The sequence below is a fragment of the Mus caroli genome, unplaced genomic scaffold (assembly GCF_978045245.1).
Source record: "Mus caroli unplaced genomic scaffold, Mus_caroli_1 scaffold_11, whole genome shotgun sequence".
NCBI classification, from domain to species: Eukaryota; Metazoa; Chordata; class Mammalia; order Rodentia; family Muridae; genus Mus; species Mus caroli.
This window is the reverse complement of record NW_028227266.1, coordinates 68,690,663-68,705,437: the sequence shown is the minus strand read 5'-3', so window position 1 is coordinate 68,705,437 and position 14,775 is coordinate 68,690,663. Positions and strand designations below refer to the sequence as shown.

General features: G+C 40.4%; 1 protein-coding gene and 1 pseudogene across 2 annotated transcripts; one reads left to right on the top strand and one right to left on the bottom strand.

Annotated features, from left to right (window-relative positions):
* Positions 1 to 11,570, bottom strand: Gtf2a2 (general transcription factor IIA subunit 2). Of its 2 annotated transcripts, XM_021172180.3 has the most exons (5): positions 11,303 to 11,570; positions 7,331 to 7,449; positions 5,820 to 5,924; positions 3,246 to 3,372; positions 1 to 304 (listed from the first exon to the last, which is right to left on the bottom strand). In XM_021172180.3, exons 2-5 carry the CDS (start codon positions 7,400 to 7,402, stop codon positions 279 to 281), a joined length of 330 nt encoding a protein of 109 aa, XP_021027839.1. In that variant the 5' UTR covers positions 7,403 to 7,449; positions 11,303 to 11,570; the 3' UTR covers positions 1 to 278. The 2 variants fall into 2 exon arrangements, with proteins under 2 accessions (XP_021027839.1, XP_021027841.1); XM_021172182.3 differs by lacking the exon at positions 3,246 to 3,372.
* LOC147002059 (small nucleolar RNA U3) lies at positions 7,201 to 7,394 on the top strand (annotated as a pseudogene).
* Positions 11,571 to 14,775: the final 3,205 nt, after the last annotated feature.

Here is a 14,775-nt window from a genome sequence, read left to right as displayed (position 1 = left end):
AAGTTTTAAAACGAGTTTATTGAAGAATAATCTTATGAAGGCAACCACTTTTGATTTGTCATTAAAAAAAAAGTTACATTTCTTTATGCTGTGTACTAAAGGTCATTTAAGAGAATAGAGTCACATGCTTCTCTCTGTGGGACCCTTGGGTAGTATATATAGCACAGTGTTGTCATTTCTGCACCGGGAGAATAAATAAAAAAAAGTCTCTTCCACGTTTCTCTTCAAAAAGCGATGAAAATAACAGAAGGTGGCATAGAAAAGCTGCATTTCTCTACTCATTCTGTAGTATTCGAGCCAGTATCTAGAAACAGGAAAGAGATCAATTCAAGGAGCGAATCCTAAACATCAGTACTTTAGGAACAACTAGGAAAGGGACAAGGAGTGGTGTTGGAAGGAGGAGGAGGTGGGCACTCTGGAAGGCCCTGCCAAGGTCAACAGCTTCCTTCCCAAGGCAGAGATAAGATACAGCCTAAACCTCTAAGTGTTTGCTGTGGGCTAACATTATCAACTTTTCCAGGCTACACCCTGCTTGGAAATACAGAAACCTTCTGGCTCTGGCTATTGCTGTCCTTTCCTCTGCTACTTTAGTGGAAACACAGCTTAATTTTAGGACACCAATTTTTAGAAAAATGGAATTTTAATGAGCTGAACTTATTTTTGAAGGCCAAATTGTATTTTATCCATGTCTATGATTTCATCTTTTCCTATGGATATAGAAAGAAATAAGAATTCACTACAACCATTTCTTAAGCATTTAAATCTTGGTTGAGGATCAATTACATGGTTTCCTTTAAATGAGGGCAGCTCTCCAGTGAGCACCTAACTGAAGCTGACATGGGTAATTTGCTACTTCTTATTGTCTGAGGTTGGAATACAGTCTTGTATCTTTAAACAAGAACAGCAGCAAAGAGCCACCCCGCAGAAGCTCCGGCAGTTAACAAACCCACCCAAGGCAGATTAGTCTGCTGTTATGAAGGCTGCTCAGAGGCTTTTGTTGTTTGGTTCAAATGACAGAATCTGACCCTCTACCATGCACATCTTTCCTGCTCAGCACAGTAGCTACTGGTTAGCAACATGTAGCTGTTTAAAATTTAAATTAATTCGAATTAGTTAATGAAATGAAATAGGATGAAAGTTTTTAGTTGCCCTCCCCACATTTTAAGTGTTTGAGGGCCATGTGATTACTAAGGACTATAGACAGACAGACAGAACATTTTCATCATTACAGCAATTCTCCTCAATAGTACTGGTGCTCATCTCCTGCTCCTTCCCTCAGGGCTAAGGATTGAACCTAACACCTTATATATGCTGAGCCCTCTATCAATGTGCTATCGCTAGCCCTCTCTTTACTCTTTCAGACAGGATTTCTTTTAAGTTGCTCAGGCTGGCCTTGAACTCAGTCTACAACTTAGGCAAACCTTGAAGATGTTATCTTCATTTCAGCTTCCCAAATAAAGCAAATTGTAGTTCTGTACCACCTGGCCCATTTATATCAATTCATTTATTGCACTAATTCTATGGACTAATAAACACTTAAAAGCCTAAGGGTTAAAAGGATGTTATTAGCTTAAATTACAAGAAAAAATGTATGAAAATATAAATTACTTCAAATATAGAAATGTTATCTTATAGTGCAGGAAACAGTATCACCTTTGTAGAAATGGAAAATAAAAAAGGTGATCTATCTAAATGTTCATTGTTCCTAGCAAAATTAAAAGATCGTAAGTAAGTATAAGCTGGCCACAAAAAGAAGCCTCTAGGACTACGACTGCTGAGGAGTCCTAGCTAGATTTCTGAGGAGTGAGTCAGTATAGCGGTGCTAATTTCCTAGACTTTTTGTCATCTAGAAAACTTTTTGATAAAGGCCTGAACAGATGTGGTAGCATGTCTTTCCATATCCCAGCATTTTGGAGGCAGAGACAGGCAGATATCTGAGTTCGAGGCCAGCCTGGTCTACAGAGTGAGTTCCTGGACAGCCAGGACTACATTGAGGAACTCAGTCTTGAAAAATCAAAATCAAAATCAATCAATCAGTAAAAAAGGCTGAAAATTTTATGTAGCTATCAGAAATTAGATTAAAAAGAATAATCTATGTGAAAAATAATGTATGTGTAAATATATCTCTGTGTACAGATGTGTTACTATAAAAATACATTCCTAATACTTGAACATCGTTTTACTTGTGAAGGTGAACACTTATCTGTAGAGGTGGGTCATAAATGGAACTTTTCTGTATTCTCTACATCTCTTCAGTGATTAAATATTTCTTTAAAAAATCTAAACTATAACTAGGCAGGGTGGTACACACCTTTAATTCCAGCACTTAGGAAGCAGAGGCAGGAGAATCTCTAAGTCTGAAGACAGCCTGGTTTACATAGTGAGTTCCAGGCCAGTCAGGGCTACAGAAATCCTGTCTCAAAAACCAAAACCAAACCAAACAAAATCCACAAGAAATGGGGACATTACTTTCTACATTTCTCTCTGCCTTCCCTCTTATAACTCCCTTCTTGTAGTGGGACAGTCTTTTATACTCCAGGAAATGGTTTTTTAAAAACAAGCTGCTTGAGTTATAAATTAAATACACAATCAAACATGGGCTGGGGCCTGACTAGGTATTAGAGCACAAAGACAGCAAGTACAAGGCCTTCGATCCTATTTAACAATACACACAAGGAAATAAGCAGTCGTGGAGCACGAAGCAGAGGTGTGCCACTCTAACAATGCAAGGACCTGAAAAATCTTCAAGGTCTGATATGGAAAATTCTCCTGCATAGAATGTGCAAATCAGAGGAATGAGTATCTCCCATTATAACTGCTAGATTCACAATTAGTTTAAATCAGCTTTAAAATAATTAACTTCTTATATATAAAAGTGTAGGATTAACAAGCAACACAGAAATTTTAAGATGAATGGTAAAAACTATTACTTCCTTAAAGAGAAAGGTGCAGTGAGAAGCCTAATGACTGCTTCAAATAAGCAACTCAACAGAAGGAAGTTTAGGAACTAGCTTATGTTCTTTGCACATGAATTTAATCTGTGCTAAGTGTCTATGTGTCACCTGAGCGGACAGATGAAAGGTCAGTTGAGAGGACAGATGTAGAATCCTGAAGCTAGGCTTTTAATCTGAGGGTTGATCTCCTGGCCACTTTCCCTTAAGGTTTTCAGACAGATCAAGGTAAGAAAGAGAAGAAAAAGGTACTTGGACAAGTTCTGCTTTCACAGTAGTTAGGTGAACACTTACTTTTACCATCACAGGCTACAATTTTCACTTTATCCACTTTAATAAGTTCTGTCACCTCTCTGAATTCAACATCATTCAATACAAAAGTCCAAACATTATCGCAGAATCTGTATGTATTTAGAGAGCCCTTTAAAACAAAACATTGAGAAATGCCATGAGAAGCCATTGTTTCCCCTCATGCTTTATTTCAAAGCAACTCAAGAATGCTCAGCTACCAAGTATATATAGCTGCTAAAAGCAGTGTGCTTAGTGCTTAGCTTAATTTATTTAATCACTTACTTAATTTCATCTACTTAGAAACAAGCAAGAGAAAACCTGGATAAGTCAGCTCGGGAAAGAGTTTAAAAACATTTTAGCTAGCTGACTATTTTTAGTACTCTAAAACAATGTACAAATTACTTACCTGAGATGAAAAGGTGTATGAAACCTTGACTTTGTGTGTCTACTGCCCTCTTGTGGATAAACTATGAAAATTCCATTTGAGCTCTCTCTTCTGAGAAAGGATCTCTCTACACAGCCCTGGCTAACCTGGAACTCACTATTGTCCTAGAACTGTCTACTTCTTTCTTCCAAGTGTTAGGATTAAAGGTGTGCATCATTACATTCTGCCCATTTGATTAGAATTAAATACACACACACACACACACACATCTGCACGCGTCTATGTGTTTGGTGCATGCTTACCTGAGTTTATATGTACTACATTTGTACAGATGCCTCTAACAGCCAGGGGAGGGACTCTAATCCCCTGGAACTGGAGTCACAGGTAGTTGTGACCACCTGACATAGGTGCTGGGAACCAAACCCAGATTTTCTGCAAGAGCAATAAGTGTTCTTAGCTACTAAACTTTCTCTACAGCCCTCACTTTTGACTTTTTTGTTTTGTTTTGTTTTTTGAGACAGGGTTTCTCAGTGTAGCCCTGGCTGTCCTGGATCTCACTCTGTAGACCAGGCTGGCCTCGAACTCAGAAATCTGCCTGCCTCTGCCTCCCAAGTGCTGGGATTAAAGGTGTGCACCACTGCCCAGCGACTTTTTGTTTTTTGAGATAGGGTTTTACTATGTAGTTTCCACTGTCCTGGAATTCAGTGTATAGACCAGACTGGCTTCCAACTCAAAGAGATCTGCTTCCAGAGTGCTAGAATTAAACACATGTACCTGGCTCCACTTAATATTTAAGATTCCATATTTCATTGTATGTTCATTTTCTAAACTTATATAAAAGCAGAGATTTTTTTTTCTTTTTAAACATTAAGCCAAATCCTATTACTGGCTCAGAAGTATCACTGTTGCCTATTCTTTAACTCTACTTCTAAATCAGCTTTTTTCTGTGACTCTATGTGGTGTCACTTTAGCCAGAAACTAGAAAATTACCAAATTTTTCTCTCCATTTTATCATATCCATAGTTGTCAAGTTCCATTATATGTGCCCTTTAAAGTCTTTCCCTTTCTAGCCAACCACTTGTCAAATTTTATACTATTAGAGACATGACACCCCCCTCCCCTCTTCTTTGAGCCCTGGCTATCCAAGAACTCGGTCTTGTATACCAGGTTGGGCAGAGGGGCAGAGGGGCAGAAAGGCAGAGGGGCAGAGGGGCAGAGGGGCAGAGAGGCAGAGATCCAACTGCCTCTGCCTCCCCAGTCCTATGATTAGAGGTCTGTGCATTTATGCCTGGCTGATACCTTTTTATTTGACTATTTATGCATGTAGTTTGTAAGTATGTAAAACCGATAAGACATTTATACATAACATAAACACATATTTTAATCTCTTGAGTAAAATATAAGTCAAATAGAGACCTCAACTAGTTTACCTTTGCATTTTCAGTACCCAAAACAACCTAATAGGCACTTAAATACTTAAAAAACAAATTCCTTTGTACTTTATCAAGAAATTATTCTTGCCTCAACACTGAGGTTTTCTTAAATGTAAAGTAACCCTTTTCCTGTATTGGCCTTCATATGTTTTAAGTTTATTTCTATAGTAGGGTTGTACCTTGTAACACAGTGTAAGATATTAGAGAAATATAACAGGGTAACAACAAAATGTTTCTGTAGTGACATCACATGGTAAACTGTTTTGCCACATTTGCCATGAGTTCTTAACTATAAATCACCATAATAGTGAGGATGGTATTTTGTTCAAAGCAGAGATAATCCAAAAGACAGCCAGCTACCAGAACAGACTTTATAAGACAAGCTATCTAAGGGTAGATGGGAGGCAACACAGAGACTCTACAGATAGCCAACCTTTCCTGAAGGACAGCGTGTGAAACACATAACTGAACTTAAGAATGACTCATCACTTACCTTCCATCTTGCAGCTAATACTTTCAGGCCTTTGAAATCTCAGTAATTCTCCAGGGGAAAAAAGCCAAACATATACAGGAAGATTTGTGAAACAATAAAATTAAAATCTAAAAGCAATTCTGAAACACATGGAATGGATGAACTTAGCACAACGATTATAGAACAAGTTCCCAAACCAGACTAAGCAAACCTTGCTATGATGAGTTAAGTGCACGTAAGCTCAGAGTTAACATGTACAGACCTCCAGGTACAGGAAACGTCCTTACCCTGAAATTGACTCTGTTCCTGACTCTCTGAGCCAATGCTGAATTGATAGCTTTATCAAACTGAAGCAGAACTTGAAGGGCAAGCTGGGGGGTGATCTGTTGAGACTGAGAAAAAAATGAAGAACATAAAATTCCCTAAGGGAAGAACATTTAAGACAAATAAAGTATACTGATTGCAGTCTAAAAATTAACATAAGTTAATCAGAACTTGTACAGTGGAAACCCTTATTCTCCTGGGACAGTAAAGCGAAGCCTGGAAAGAACTACACCATATCTTGACAGGAAAAGGAAACCTGTGGTGAGTTTGCAAAGCCAGAAAAGACTTGCCAATCCTTCGGTGGCTGGACAAAAGAGTCAACAACGAATGGGAAACCAGGTTTTTTCGTTTTGTTTTGTTTTGTTTCAAGACGGGTTTTCTGTATAATCTTGATGTCTTAGCATTCATTCTATAAACCAGGCTTGCCTTGAACTCATAGAGATCTGCCTGTTTCTGCCTCCTGAGTGCTAAGATTAAAGGTGTGCACCACCACTGCTCAGCTAAGTTTCTTTTTCTTAATAAAACATTTAAGACCTAAATATAAAGAACAAAATCAAATCATAACAAAGTCTATATAATAACACCAGAGCAGATGGGGCCAGGCATGGTGATGCACAGCTGTAATCCCAGCAGGTGGTGGCAGCAGGAAGGCCAGATGTTCTAGGCTATAATATTCTCTCTCTCATTCTTTCTTTCTCTCTCTCCCCCCCTCTTTCATTAATATTTATTAATTTTAGCCAGGCAGTAGTGCTGCATGCCTTTAATCCCAGCACTTGGGAGGCAGAGGCAGGCGGATTTCCAAGTTCAAGGCCAGCCTGGTCTGCAGAGTGAGTTCCAGGACAGCCAGGGCTACACAGAGAAAACTTGTCTTGAACTCTCCCCCGACCCCCTCGCCCCCAGCATATTAATTTTTATGTATTGAGTGATTTGTCTTTATACATACCTAGAAGAGGCAATCAGATCCCATTACAGATGGTTGTGAGCCATCATATAGTTGCTTTGAATTGAACTCAGGACCTCTAGAAGAGCAGTCAGTACCCTTAACTGCTGAGTCATCTCTTTAGCCCCTTCTAGGCCATTCTTAACTATAGACCATTCAATGACAGCCTGGACTCTGTCTCAAAAAAACCAAAGCAACCTCACTCCCACATTTCCCTCCAGACTCCAACAGAACATAAAAAGAAATACTTAGCACTTTCTTAGTTGTATGATTTGAGTAAGATTAATTCTTCTAAAATTGAAATAGAAATTCAAAATTCTAACTCAAATCTCAAAGAATTTTATAATATTGGACAGAATTGCTTTTAAAGTGATATAATTTGCCTTTCCTTTAAATTTAAGATGAGAAGATTACTTTCAGGGATCATTTCTGTAGTTTATCATTTAATATCAGAAGGGAAAACCATTAATTTTAAAATTTTTTAACAAGACATTTTGCAGATGTACACAGATCATGTTTAATGCTTGGCCGCACCTGTATGAGCTCATCAAGGCTCTCTTGAAGACTGTTCCCCAAAGTTGTATTTCTGTATAACTGATAGGCCATGGCTTAAAAGGAAGCAATTACTTTTTCTTCAGGCTTGCATTGATGTCCTACAAATTTAATATAAAAGACCAACTTGTAACAATGTAAATTATATATAGTAATCTATCACTTCATGTACTCTAACACGGAGCTATGAGAACTCAATTACAAATTACTACATTAATTATCTTGAAAGTTCAAAGTGTTGATTTTTCTGATTTTAATACCAGTATGGTATTTATCTTTTTAATTCAGTATGCTGACATAGTCATTAAAATGTGCATCTTTATTTTTTCCACAGGTTTTCCCTTAGTTTAAAATTTTCCACATAGCATACATTCTACCTGCTGTCACATAGTGACGTGATTCTGCTCTTGGGACCTTTATTTTTCTGTTTTCTTAAAATTCCATTAGAGTTTTTGCCAAAAGAATGGTGCTATGATAAGAAATAGACAAAATGGATAAAGATGAACAGGTCCTAAAATCTGTCTACAAAGGGTAATGGACACATAAAAAGGTTAAATTTTGTGCAAAAAGAAATAACTCATTGTATGATATAGGCTGCTTAAGGACTGAGTTGGCTTAGAAAAGCTTCCCAGTCTTCAAAGGAAAGCCACTCTAGAATGGGTAAAGGTGAGAGGAGGTTAAGAAAAGCCACAGAAGTGTCAAAGTGTAAGGTTTGTGGAAATCTAGCAGGGAAGACCGGCAGGTGAGGCTAAAGCAGAGGACAAGATGAGTTTGCCCCACAAGAGAGCTGAAGGCAATGAAAAGCCCTTGAAACAACACTTCAGGCAAGAAAGGCAGAAAATCCAGCTTATGGGACCTGAAAAGGGTTAGAGGAATACAGACATAACACATGTTTATTGACCTTGTAGTACTTATAGTCCAGAGATGGACAGGAGGAGATATATTCAAACAATCATTATCAGATAAGACTTGGTAAGGCTGGAGAGGTGGCTCAACAGTTAAGAGCACTGGCAGCTCTTCCAGAGGACCCAGGTTTGATTCCAAGAACCCAAATGGCAGCTAGAAACCATCTGTAACTTCAGTTCCAGGGGATCTGACGCCCTCACACAGACATACATGCAGGCAAAACACAGATGCACATAAAATAAAAATAAATAAATCTAACAACAACCAAACCCAAAGCAATAAAACAAAACAAAAAAGTCTTCCTAAATCCTAAGGAGCTCAGCTCCAGGAAGGAGTATAATGAGATTTGGTAAAACTAATGACCTGCCATCTTCAGATTACACTTGGTCAGCAACTGATCCAACAGATCATTCTGTGATCTGTTGTTTTCCGGTTCCAGCTCATGGAACTACTGTATTTCCTGTTTTCTTTGACAATTCTTTCTCAGCTCTCTGACTTCCAGTTCCTGATTACCTGCTTTCCCTGTTAGTTAGTCCATCTCAGCTTATGGTGTTAAATCCTATCTATGTGTTGATGACTTTGAAACTTGTATCGCCTTCCCTCACTTCTCTTTGTATCCGTTTTCAGAATGGTCTACTCTACATCGAAACAATTATCAAATAGCTAAGACACTTCTCCTACAGCTAAGAGGAAATGCAGAGGACTCTTGAAGAAGACCCTGGTTCAGTTTGAGGCACCCGATTTGGGCAGATCACAACTGGCTCTAACTCTAGCTCCAGGGAACCCCATGTCTTCCTCTGGCCTCCACCAGTATCCACATACACGCACACACACACAAAGTTTCACTCCTATCAATAAGTAAGGCTTACATATATACATAGTACTGTCTTTACTATACTAGATAATACAGGGAAATAGGGAATTCTAGTTCAGCTTGTATGTACCACTCAGAACAATGTAATGTAGTATGCATTCAAAAAATATTTGTTGAGTGAAAAAACTTGGCACGAATAAGTACTAATATAAAACATTAGAAATACATTTACATGGGGACATATTTCTATTTTCCTGACAAAATTAATGTTAATGAAAACTAGAATTGTACAACCACATCCACCTATTCATTTCTGTCTACACCCATACACTCTGCCTTTCTGTCAGATCTGTCTTTATATTTAACATGCTTTTACCTGCATGCAATTTTCTATCTATTAGGCCTCTTTTCTCTAGCATACAATCAAATCTTCCCTTTTCCCCATCATTTCTATGGGAAAGAAGCATATTGGCAGCTTCTTCTTCCACTGTGGATAGAGTAACAATAGCAGCCACTCACATCCAACTGCCCTGCCTCCTACACTGGATTCCTCTGACTGGCGAAAGTTAAGTTATTTGTACTCACCGTTTTCCATTCTCCTCATACCCCTAAACTCACACCAAGCTTTAGGCTCTAACTGTAAAGAAATTCATGCTGTAGGTCACCAAGAGCACTGCTAAGACTGATCTCACCAGACTGGAGAATCTGACACAAATAACTTCTGGTTACAGGACCTCTGCTTGGTACTTCACTTTTGGGGTTGCTGTCTTAGATTCACTGATTCATCCTGCTGACTGACCCTCTTCTCTAGGTAACCCTGGCTTGTCTGGATCTCTGCCTCCTGAGTGCTGGGATCAAGGGTGTCTGCCACCATACCTGGCTGGCCCTTCCTTCTGCAGTCTTTCTAATCACAAGACAGTATTTGACTGTTTACTATTTTTGTTCTAAATACACTTACGAAGTAAATGTACATTCATTCTTATGACTCTGAGCATCAGCTGGTGATTCCCCAATTCACATATCCTCCTAACAATTCTCAATTCTGGAACTAATCTAGTCAAAACCTCTACGTGTCCTTTGTACCTCAGCTGAAGTAACACTATACTTCTATGGGCCCTCAGAGTCATATAAACCATAAAGATGGTCCAATTTCTAGCAAATCTTGGAAGGGCAACTTTCAAAATGAATCCAGAAGCCAATCATTTCTCAACATCCCCATGATTATTTTATTATGCCAGGCCACTAGTACAAGTCATCTGACTCATGGTGTTCAAATTTTCTTTACTCTACACTTGTCCCTCACACTTTATAATTTGCAGTGGGGTTATCTTTTGAAAATATGGGTTAGAACATCTTTTCCATCAGCTTCTATCAGGCCTGACGATCTGGCTACCCTCTATGTTTGGTTTGATCTATTTTCCACCTCCCTTTGCACTCTCAACTGCCCTGAGGGTGACAGGCGTGGGACTGCCTTTGCGATGGCTGTTCTCTCTGTCTGTAATGTTCTTGCTCAGATATTAATTTGGCTAACACACAACTCCAATAGCTCCACTCAATAGCACCTAAACTGACCACCACATAGGAACTCCAACATCCATTATGAAACGTCTCCAAACCCTTCATCTCGCTAAAATTTTTTGATAGCACCCTTTGCCAAGAAGTTACCTAACGGTCTTATGTTAATTTTCCGCATAAAATGTAAAGTCCATGAGGGCATGGATCTTTATTTTTGTTCACTTGATGTAACCTGAGGGCTGAGAACAGTACCAGATACTCAGCGCGTGTCAAACAAAAACATTTAGCTCGTTCAAAGTAAACGCCAGTCAGTACGTGTGCATGGAGAAGGGGAGAAAAAGGTCAGAGAGACATAAACTTTAAAATAGGCCAGGGGAGCCATGGCACGCTCCATTTGACATCTAAGCATTATTTGGAAAAGAGCTAACAGCGACTTCGACGTCTGCTGAAACGAGCTGGCTCGGCCATCTCCAATCTTTAAAGGTGGCGGCAACTGCAGAACTTCGGAATCCCCTCCTCACTGCGGAACTGGAGCGCAGGCGCCGTGTGTGCCCGGCCTCCGAGCGGGACGCCGGTCGCCTAAGCGCGGCCTGAGGAGAGCGGGAAGGAGGCTGCTCCCGCGCGGCTGCGTCTGTCTGGGGTCGCCTTCCGGCGGGCACAGCGCTCAGTATCGCCCGCCTCGCCGCGGCCTCCCCGCTCCCGGCCCCGCCGCCGCCTACCTGAGGGAAGGCGCTTCCGCCACGGCGGTAGCAGAGCCAGGTAGGGAGCCCGCTGCGACCACCTCCTCGGCCGCGGAAACCGCAGCCCTGTGCGAGTGACCCGGAAGTGCTCACGCGACCCGGAGGTGACGCCACAGGAGCCACTGCCAGCCCCCACCGCCGTTTCCGAGAAGGGGCGTGGTCTCTCCTGCAGGCGCTCAGGAAGCAAAAGGCAATGAATGGGGCGCCTGTCTGGCTTGTCAAAGTTTGTGGGACTGCAGTGTCCCTACACTGCCAGGGTTTGTGAGTCTTTCATCTTTTTCATTTGGAAGATCTGCTGTGTAAACTTCGTGACAGATACAAAAGCAAATACGTGGATATTATGAGTTTCCAGAATTTCACATTCCTTTTCTTATTAGCGGGGGTGCTTGGTTTTCTGCTTTCAAAACAGTAGCTATAGGTACTGCAGATGGCCAGTGAGCACATGAATTGTGACTTCGGATGCAAACACTCGAGGTCTGAGAGTGAAACATGTTCTTTGTGCCATGCTGTAGGTTTTCCTTTATAGCCTTTTAAAATTATATCCTTGCAACCCAAACTCATTAAATAATTTCCAAACTATGAAATACAGATCTGATTAAAGTTCAAATAGTGTTAAGATTGTAAACAGGCTGAACTTGCTATCAATTAAAAGAACCAGAAGCATCCACAATGCAGGATTGTAAAGGCCTGATGTTTGAAAGGCTTCACCGGATAATTCAGTGTAAAAGTTAACGACTAAAGATGAAAACAAGGCACAAATGTATATTCCAACTAATTTATTCAAATGCATTAATACTGCAGTAGCATGTGTAACAAATGAAGCCCCACCACTGTATTTGGAACCATATCAAAGGAAAAGGACATATTTTGCAGATCAGTGGCTTCTCAGTGACAAGAACCAGAGCTGTATCCTGCAGAGAGAATTAATCTCAATTCTCACTGAAATGACAATATTATCTAAGAACAGCTGAAAGGGCACAGTAAGCGAATTCTGTCTAAATGACAGCATGTGAGCGCCCAATGGAAATCGTTTGGAAGTATGAATCAAAGTGCAACAGTGTTTGATGAACTCAAAATTGTGTTCTATGTGAACAGAACCCCAAGGACTGTGCAAGCCAGCAGCCCTGAACATCAATATTTACTAGCTGGGTTCTCATGAGTAAACAATGAAGTAGCTGTTAGGACATTAACCTTTGGAAGTCTATATACAAAGGTACCATGGACTAACTGACAGTTACCAAGTTCTCTTGTCAAACTAGATATGCAAATACACAACTTCAAATTCCAAGTTTCAATTGTAGGAAATCTTAAAGACAACTATCTGAAATAGCTTCTATCATTTTTTAAAAACTAATTTTCATACCCCCACTACCAAACCCAGGGCAGGTCTCACTCTGTACACCCACCTAGGTTGTCCTGGAACTTGCTAAGTAATCCAGACTGGCCCCAAACTCCCAATCCTCCTGCCTCAGCCTCCAGTGCTGGAATTACACGCACAGACCACCATGGTAGTCCCAAAACAACTGGTTTTCATCTGGTGCTTGATTTCAAATGCTGTATGTGAATTTCTCAAAGCATTTTACATTTGGTTCCACACCATTACATATTATATATAATAGCAACAAACTGCCCTATTCAAATTATAGTTACCTCTAACAGTTCCACATCCTGTTTTGTTTCAGTTACCATTTAGAATTTAAAAGCTCCTACTGGTCTTCTGCTGACCTGATTCCAAATTCATTTAGGATCTCAGAAAGGGAGCAGAAAGTAAAGGGCTCCTCTGACAGGTCATCTGTACTAGCTTAGAACACTGGGCCCAGTTCTTGATGGTCTTAGCCACGCCCACTAGACAATTCCCATTCCCTAGTACAAAGTAAACTCTCACTAGCACAACTGTTTGCCTGTATATAGATTTTTCTTATTCCAGTCCTCTAAGATATGACTGATCAATTTCTGAAATATTTAAAGAAAATAGGGGTATGGAGAGTGAGGGGAGATAGCACAACAAAACCAAAGAAGAATGGGGTGGCTACCTCTGTTGTCAACTGTCTTCTCTACATCTCTAACAGCGTTAACAATTTTCTACCCTCCCCTGCTGTTTTTGAGACAGAGTTTCTCTGTGTAGCCATGGCTGTCTGTAGACCAGGCTGTCCTCCCATTCAGAGATCAGCCTGCCTCTGCCTCCCAAGTGCTAGAGGGGATAAAGGGTGTGCACTGCCACCATCCGGCAATAATTTCCTACTTAAAATACAGGACAAAGAATGCCAAAGCTACTGTCACCTTTCATGTGACCTACCAATTCAATCAAGAAACTGGCTTGCTCTACTCCATGTGTCACAGTGCTAATTCCTAGCACGTCTGCATGAGATTATCCAAGTTCCCTGAGCATTCACATACATGGCTGCAGGAACATGACACAAGTTCTCTGGAAGAATACTGTCAAGGAGCTGGTGGCACTAAGGCATGACACTTAGCACAGCAGCCAACACTGTTTACCAGCCGTGAAGGGTTGGTATCAGTCTCCACCTGGCCACTCTCGCTACTACGGTACAGACCTGCTCCTGTCTGAAGATGCAGAGGACAGGAGAATATCATCACCATGGCCATCAGCAGTTTCCTTGTCAAGCCACACCATACATGATCTGTTTCCTTGTGGATACAGGAAATGGGACCACTGGCTGCCATACAGAGTATGTCCCTTAAGAGGGCACTTTTAGGGCATGTTTGTGATAACCAAGACTTTCTTTGAAAGGGCCCATTTTCTCACTTATCTTCTAACTGCTTAGCACCACACTTCCTGGCACCTCTTGCCTCCTGGCGTTAAAGGCTTCAGTGTGAGGTGAAGACCTCACAGCTTCCCTTGGTGCTTTTTCAGGGACACAAGCAGAACAGAGTCACATTATTTTCTAAGAAAAACTTGATAAAAAGGGGACAATCAGAGCCAAAGTATAACAGAGATGGTAACAAAAACATGGAACTAAACCTGACAAGTTTATCCATAACTCCTGCAAAAACATCAAAGAATTATTTCTGCATTTTCACCTCAATTAGTAGTGAAAATTAAAATACAATGTGGAAACATGTTATATTGCACCAATTAAAAATCAACTTACTGTGGCTTTCCTCTACCCTCCTATTTATCACCAACTGTACAGGTATGTTTACATTTACTGTGGGCCCATCTCTATACCACATTCATTCAATGCAGGTTAAAGCAGTTAGCCCTTCTTCAGCCAAGGGTTTGCTATGTAGACCAGATGGGCCTCAAACTTAGAATTCTCCTGTTTCAGACTCCCTAGTGCATGGTATATGTCATGATACTTGGCTGTTCCTTGTGAATTTTATTCATTTTTTAAAAAAGATTTTGTGTGTGTGTATGGTATGTATGCATGCATCCATGTATGTATGTGCAAATGTCCAGAGGCCAGAGACTGCAGCAGTCCTCTGGAGCT

What these genes read in the sequence shown, in the direction of transcription:
- Gtf2a2 (XM_021172180.3), bottom strand. Translation starts at nt 7,402, where the DNA reads ATGGCCTATCAGTTATACAGAAATACAACTTTGGGGAACAGTCTTCAA. An exon ending in GCCTTGATGAGCTCATACAG is followed by an intron (nt 5,925 to 7,330) that starts GTGCGGCCAAGC and finishes TTTTTTTCTCAG; the next exon opens with TCTCAACAGATCACCCCCCA. An exon ending in GGAACAGAGTCAATTTCAGG is followed by an intron (nt 3,373 to 5,819) that starts GTAAGGACGTTT and finishes TTTGTTTTAAAG; the next exon opens with GGCTCTCTAAATACATACAG.